Source organism: Oryzias melastigma, linkage group LG13 (assembly GCF_002922805.2).
Source record: "Oryzias melastigma strain HK-1 linkage group LG13, ASM292280v2, whole genome shotgun sequence".
NCBI lineage: Eukaryota > Metazoa > Chordata > Actinopteri > Beloniformes > Adrianichthyidae > Oryzias > Oryzias melastigma.
The window spans coordinates 10,800,844-10,808,512 of NC_050524.1; the positions used below are offsets into that span (position 1 = coordinate 10,800,844).

General features: G+C 37.7%; 2 protein-coding genes across 2 annotated transcripts; both read left to right on the plus strand.

Annotated features, from left to right (window-relative positions):
• Positions 1-2,009: 2,009 nt before the first annotated feature.
• On the plus strand, positions 2,010-3,346 carry LOC112149386 (odorant receptor 131-2-like). The gene has a single exon (XM_024277042.2). The coding sequence runs from the start codon at positions 2,426-2,428 to the stop codon at positions 3,344-3,346; it is 921 nt and encodes a 306-aa protein (XP_024132810.1). The 5' UTR covers positions 2,010-2,425.
• Positions 3,347-4,860: 1,514 nt separating this feature from the next.
• On the plus strand, positions 4,861-6,415 carry LOC112149385 (odorant receptor 131-2). Its single transcript, XM_024277040.2, has one exon. It carries the CDS (start codon positions 5,495-5,497, stop codon positions 6,413-6,415), a length of 921 nt encoding a protein of 306 aa, XP_024132808.1. The 5' UTR covers positions 4,861-5,494.
• The last annotated feature ends 1,254 nt before the right edge of the window (positions 6,416-7,669 follow it).

Genomic DNA, 7,669 nt, shown 5'->3' on the forward strand with positions numbered 1-7,669 from the left:
TTCATTGGTCACAGACATCTCAGAAGACTTTCAGTGTAGAGTTTTGATTTAAAAAAATGAAAGGGGGGGAGTGTGGGCCAAAATATTGGTTTGTTGCCTGAGGGCAACGCCATGCCATAGAGGGTTAATGATGTGTTCAGTTATTGTTTTCTGCTATGTCCAGATAATGAAAGCGGCCAAAGCTGCATCGGGAGAGAATAAAAAGTCAACATGGAAAGGACTCAGGACTGTGATTCTTCATGGTTTCCAGCTGCTGCTCTGTCTCATCCAGCTGTGGTGTCCCTTCATAGAGGCTGCAGTGTTTAAAATTGATCTGCTTTTGTATAATGATGTGAGGTTCTTTAACTATATAATGTTCTTTCTTGCTCCTAGATGTCTGAGTCCTCTCATCTACGGCCTTAGAGATCAATCATTTTTTCAAGCACTGAAATCTTATGCTCTTTGTGGTTTCTATAAAAAGTAACAAGACTCTTAAAAACGTGTTTGTGCCAATATTTTTTACAAAATAGAATTTTAAGACAAAAATGTTGTATTCATGCAGCAGTAACTTTGCATTATCACAGATGAAATGAAAGAGGGACATTATGCCATTACATTACAATTTACTCTAGCATTGTAGACTGATTGTGAGTAAACGGATAAAAACAGCTTGATAAAAACTGATGACTTTAAAAAGTTGAATAGTTTGAAATGCTTCGACACCTACACTATATTCATGTTACCTTCCCCTTTTTCTTACTGTTGCAAGACGCCCTGTTCTAATGGGTCCCAATGTTCAAAGTTTTGCCAGGTATAGTCATCCTTTCTCCTAATGACTGCTATTTTGAGGCAGAATCGAATCGATCTATACCATTAAAAGATCATCTCATAAGTTAAATCAGTAATTGAATCTATTTAGGAAAATACCAACTGGATTGAGACACAGTAGTTTTATTTTACTATAAGGTAAAAACAACCAAGTGTCATCACAGCAGACAACACACACGTCATGTCAGCAAAAAAATGATCAATTCATCATTACAGTCCAGTTTGGAAACATTGAATTTTAAGTAGACATGTGACCATACAGTGTGGTAAAATGTTCTATCGATATTCTGTTTGACTGATAATGTGGAAAATAACAGTGGGCTGAGCTTTATGAAAATAAAGTGTGAATGGATTTGCAGTTAATTCTTGTTTACTTGTTTGTACTTGTACAGATTTTTGGCTAAAGATGTCCGGGTCTGATTTTAGGTCAGTGAATCGGATCAAATGGGATTGTTCAAAATGAACCAAAATTGAAAGAAACCAGAAACATTGATTAGAATTGTTGTTAAAATGAATCGTTACCCCCTACTATCATTACCATTAAAGTCAGCCACACCCACACTACTGTACCCTCACACCACTACAATTTACAGTATTGGTTACTAAAGTATTATAGCTAGGGACAAATGTCATATATGTAACAATATATATATATTAATTTTCTCAATGAAATTCCAATAAAAGGCCTCACTGGAAGACCACCTTGCTGTGCAGTCTGTACACCTACACTACAGCAGTGAGGATTTTTGAGGACTCATCTGATGGGCGTGGCAAAATTAGCATATTTTCCAAACTCTACGTTTACGTTTTAGATTTAAATGTTTTTTTTTTTTGTTTTGTTTTTTTTTATCCCCAAAGTAGTATCCCTTGCTTGTTACATTTTATTTAATTTTATTTTTTAAGTTTCAGTTCACAACAGAGGCTGTTTCAAAGCTTTACACAAAAAGGAGGAAAAACATAAAACTTGTGGGAAACATAAAACCTGGCCAACATCATTACGGTAACAAGGCAAAACTATAATTATACTTGTAGTGTAAATAAATGACCAAAAGATAACAATTCAGTCCAGAAAAGAGTGGTACTAGGAACTGCAAAGACACTGTGCAGCACCCTGAAGCTATTAGGCCTCTGTTAGAGGAGAGTGAGAAACCACCTGCAGAGGGTGAGTAGATCATTTTTATATGTATACTGTATGTGGTCGGAGTACTAAATCCACTATAAGATGAGGGAAAACAAAAACCAACATGAGGTTTGGACAATCAAGATAGACAAGATGGATAATGTGGTAGTTGCTAGCGGTTACGGTGGGTCTTTGCATTAAATGAGAACATTGTGTAGATTTAACTTCACACACAGGGTCCCTCTTGGGTTTCTATCACTCCTACAAAATGCTCACAAACAACAACCGTCTCTCAGATGGCTGTGCAGAGTTGGCAACACAGATAGCGGTGATGAGTACTTATGGTTTAATATTGTCTCTTTTGTATGTTTGGGGCAAAGACAGCTTTAGCATTTGGTGTCTATTTAGCCTTTTGGTTATAAATTAAAACAGTCAAAGGTGTATTTTCTATGGTATGCATGAGCTTTTTATCATCATTTATCAAGTGCAACAGATTTCATGGAATCCAACAACTCTATCATCAGTGGTGGGTTTCCTTTAAGAATAATCAATGATCGTGTTTTGATTGTTCAAATATTGATAATAATTTTTCTTGCCATCAATCTTTTTTTAGTTTCCACTTTTTTCAGAAAGGATGTCTTTTATACAACCATGCGTTATGTCCTGTTTGCTGTGACTCTGCTGTCTGATTGTCTGTTTTTAGTAATGACAAACGCTCTGCTGACACTGAACTATTTTGGTATCACCCTACAGATGTGGTTGTGCTCTATTCTGTGCTTTATTGTGTCTGTTTACACATTTGTCACACCTGTCACCCTCACAGCAATGACACTGGAGCGCTATGTGGCCATATGCATGCCCCTGCGGCACGCAGAGCTCTGCAGCATTCAAGGTGTTCTACAGCTCATGCTCATCATTCACTGCATCAGCGCTGTTCCCGTCACTGTTACACTCTCCATTTTCTCTGCCATTATGGCTCCAAACTTGTACACCAAGAATAGTGTTTGTTCTGTGGAGATGTTTTTATTGTCCGACTGGCAGGGTCACATAAGATCAGCTATAGGTCAGCTTTACTTCTTGATGATGTTCTCAGTCATTGTTTTCTGCTATGTCAAAATAATGAGAGTGGCCAAAACTGCTTCGGGAGAGAATAAAAAGTCAACATGGAAAGGACTCAGAACTGTTATTCTACATGGTTTTCAGCTCCTGCTCTGTCTCATCCAGCTGTGGTGTCCCTTTATAGAAGTTGCAGTTCTTCAAATTAATTTCATGCTCTTTATTAATGTGAGATACTTTAATTATATAATGTTCTTTCTTGCCCCAAGATGTTTGAGTCCGCTCATCTATGGCCTTAGAGATGAGTTATTTTTTCAGGCACTGAAGTCGTACGCTCTTTGTGGCTTGCACAAAAAAACATAATCAATGAAGAAAAACGAACACTTTTTTTTGTGTGCATAGCTTGTTTTAAAATGCATTTGTATTCAATCAAATGTGCATTTAAGTTTTTTTTGTAACAGTGTCATAAGAAATTGTGCTCTTATGTATGTGTGAATCCTGACAATAAATATGCTACATTTTCAGAATAAGATAAATGTTTTGTTTTCTAACTATTTAAAAGTCCTCACCAGAACAACAAGGAAAGGAATTTGTTAGAATATCACCTGATGAACACACAGACCATGCAAAGTGCTTTATAGAAAAGTAAAAGCTTTTGAAACAAACAAAGATTAAATGAAAAGATAAATAATAATAATAATAATAAAATACAACCTAACAAAACCGTATTAATAAGAGAACAAAATTATAATCTAACTGGAGACGTTCAATTTTTTATACAAAGGCTGAAGAAAAAAGGAATAGTGTTTTAAGTTTGGACTTAATTCTGATTCCATCTTCCCTTTTAAAAGTGATTTATAAACCAACACAGATACTTTAAAATCAATTCTATGTTTAACTGGAAACCAGTGTAAGGACTAATGAACAAGAGTGATGGAATTAATTCTCTTGGCTCTGTTTTTGAAGGAACAATAGCCTTTTTTAGTGTTTGATAGAAAAGCAGAGAGTCAACTGTTACCCCTGGCTTACACCATAGCGTCACAGCTCCGATGCATGCGCCGCAGTCTTTCCGTAACTTTAAAAGTGTGAGAGGAACTCCCACTGCAGGTGTTCACATCTTGCGTCTGCAGACCAGCCTCTGCTGCCAAGCAAATCCGGTTCGCTGGGTTCAAATTTTGCCGGACGACGCAGCTGATCTGCAGCATTGTTCGTGAAGTTGGGGCTATTCAAGACTTAAACCGGAAATTATGCGAGTGAATGTAAAGTGCATCTGGTATATTTTCAAAATAAAACAAATTTTCCACTGAGCTCGCCGGTTTCAGCGTGTCGTAAACATTACGTATTTTCCGGGTTATTCAAAGTGTGTTGCAGCACAGTGTTGTCAGTGATATGAGACAATTTACAACGAGATGGAGAACAAGGGTTTGGCTTCCTGTATCGATTGCGAGTTATCACATGATCCAACACGAGTTTGGAATCTTGTGAGATCGACAGTAGAGCCTGTGGCTGAAGCAGCCCGCAGCAGCCAGTGTATTCTATACCAATCATTACAATATTCTAAACAGTTTTCTAATATTGTGATGGTCCTCTAACACACAGTGATGCCTTGTTTCTACTGAGCGGCCCAGATCAGACCGGCATGGTATTGTGAGCATTTCCATGATGAAATGGACTCATTGGGTCTGACCGATTCATACCATTTTTGGTCCCCTGTTAGTTGTAGGTCCAAAGAAAAATGGAATGGATCAGTTATCGCGGAGCTACTGTCATCACACAATGAAATCCATTGACTGGAAAGGTATTATGACAATAGCAAGTAACAAGATCAACTTGAGATCCCCGAAAGTTTTCTCCTCTTTTCTGCTGTATTCTTCGCCACCTGCAATCTTCTTGCAAAGAATATCAAATTCTTTTCATTTAGTATTCCCCCTTATTTGTTAGAATTAGGGACAGGGAATACGTAGAATCCACAAACACGGAGAACCGTTGTAGTCGCACTGTTAAGGCGCACAGCTACATCATTGGTCTACACCTCATTTGATGGTCCAACACTCAATGGAAACGCTCACTTGAAGTGCCCAGACCATTCTCAACCGGTGCAGACCGGTCAAGACCGCTCAGAGGAAACAAGGCTGTAATGTTACTAACAGAATAGTGATGAAATAATTAGCCTGACGCACCCAAGAAAGTTGATGATGAATCTTTTGAAATCAGGGTGGTGTGAGCAATAGTAACCAGGAGTTACAGCATGTCTATGACCTCTTTGTGTTCATCTGACTCCCACTGAGTCCGTCTCCTCCCAGTGCCGCATTAATAAAACGCTCTGACAAGCTCCTCTCTGACGACTGCACAGAGGGAAGCTCAGACGAAGACAGACAGTGGTGATGTGCACTAATGCTCTGGTAGGGTAGATGTTCTGTGTGCTTGAATCATGATTTAAAGCAAAAAAAAAAAGTAATGAATTAAAGCCTTTGGTAAAGCTTTTCACATTTACAAAATGCAGGAAAACTTATGGCGTCCAACAACTCTGTAATCAGTGGTGGGTTTCCTGTCAGAATAATTAACAATCGAGTCCTTATTATTCAAGTATTGATATCAGTTTTTCTTGGCATCAACATCTTTATGATTTCAACTTTTTTCAGAAAGGATGTCTTTTACACAACTATGCGCTACATCTTCTTTGCTGTGACTCTGCTGTCTGATTGTCTGTTTTTAGTAATGACAAACGCTCTGCTCATATTAAGTTTTTTTGGTTTCCCAATACAGATGTGGTTGTGCTTTATTCTGAATGTAGTTTTGTGTGTATACACATTTGTCACACCTATCACCCTGACAGCAATGACACTGGAGCGCTACGTGGCCATTTGCATGCCCCTGCGGCATGCAGAGCTGTGCACCATGAGAGCTGCTCTGCAGCTCATCCTCATCATTCACTGCATCAGCCTTGTTCCCTGCACCGTTACACTCTCCATTTTCTCTGTCACGGTGTCTCCCACCTTCTACTCCAAGGACAGAGTATGTTCTGTGGAGATTTTCATATTGGCCAGCTGGCAGGCTCATGTAAGATCAGCCATAAGTCAGTTTTACTTCTTAATTATGTGCTCAGTTATTGTTTTCTCCTATGTCCAGATTATGAAAGTGGCCAAAACTGCTTCAGGAGAGAATAAAATGTCAACATGGAAAGGACTCAGAACTGTGATTCTTCATGCTTTTCAGCTCCTGCTTTGTCTCGTTCAGCTGTGGTGTCCCTTCATAGAGTCTGCGGTTCTTGAAATTGATTTCACACTATTTATTAATGTGAGATACTTTAATTATATCTTTTTTATTATCACCCCAAGATGTTTGAGTCCGCTCATCTACGGCCTTCGAGATGAATTGTTTTTTCAGGCACTAAAGTCCTGCGCTCTTTGTGGCTTATATAAAAAATATTAATTGCCCTACAAAAAATGTGTAATAGCTTTATTCCAAAATTGTAATACAGATTTGTAACGAGTTTTCCCAAGAAAAATAGTCTAATTGTAATACTACAGTTTTTTTGTAAATAAAAAAGGTTTCTTTAGAGGTTAACATGATCCATTGAAGATTATTTGTGCAAGATTTACATTTTGTCACGAAAAGTTGGATATGTAATATATATATACATTCATAAGTGACATCTTTGTGTGTACAGTTTTTAAAATAAAAAGGAAACATGATACATTTTTAGAATGTGCACATTTTGTATGCGTCCCAACTTCATTTTGTTGCTGCTTGATCAGTATTTGAAAAAGCTGTCCGTTTTATCTATATGAAAACACAGACAAGTAGTTGGTGACCAAACAAAATAAATCAATAAAAATGTTGTTAAAGTTAAATAAAACATGGACTAACCTTTAAAATTCATGTTTATTTTGTGTACTAAGGCAAAATAGAGATTAATATTGAGGCATTCTCATGCTCCAAGACAAGAGAGAGGAGCTTTTACATTCAGCTCTGCAACAACACACACACAAAATAAAAAAAATGTCTGTTGCAGCCATGATTTTAGTCCTTGCCGAGTATATGTAGTTGTACAGTTAGATAAGCCAATTATTTTTTAATAGTCCTGGTAAATTGACTGTCCATCCTGGTAAAGGATCTTTCCTTCATGGGGGTGTCCCTAAGGTTTCTTTCAGGCCTCTTCCCCCATCTGGCCTCTTCCCCCATCCAACTCATTACCTCGTACTGATTGGTTGATAGCTCCGTCCGTCTTTTTTAGAGTGTCTAAGATACACAGCCGAAGGTCATCTAAAACTACTACAAGGTTGATCAACCTCTTGCATTGGGTGTCATCTACACTGACTGATACTTTTGTGTTCAAAAATGTGTAAAAGCCTCAGGTTTTGGGCCAATAAAACAGATTAAATGCTCCCTATAAAACATAAGAGAATAATGAGACAAGAAGACAGCAATGTTCCTCTTTGCAGTGCTTCATCCATATTTTATAACACAATCATATATTTCCCAAAATTCACCTTGCATGCACCTGCTTCTTGTTTTGTATGTGAATAAAGATCATGCACAGTCAACAGTTCAAATTATCTTATGCACTAGTGTTCTTACATATATTCACTATGTCTTATATTTCCTTCTAATATATTTCTCACATAGTTGGACTGCTTCTTTACATATGGCTAGATGTTTGAGTCCGCTCATCTATGGCCTTAG

What these genes read in the sequence shown, in the direction of transcription:
- LOC112149386 (XM_024277042.2), top strand. Translation starts at nt 2,426, where the DNA reads ATGGAATCCAACAACTCTATCATCAGTGGTGGGTTTCCTTTAAGAATA.
- LOC112149385 (XM_024277040.2), top strand. Translation starts at nt 5,495, where the DNA reads ATGGCGTCCAACAACTCTGTAATCAGTGGTGGGTTTCCTGTCAGAATA.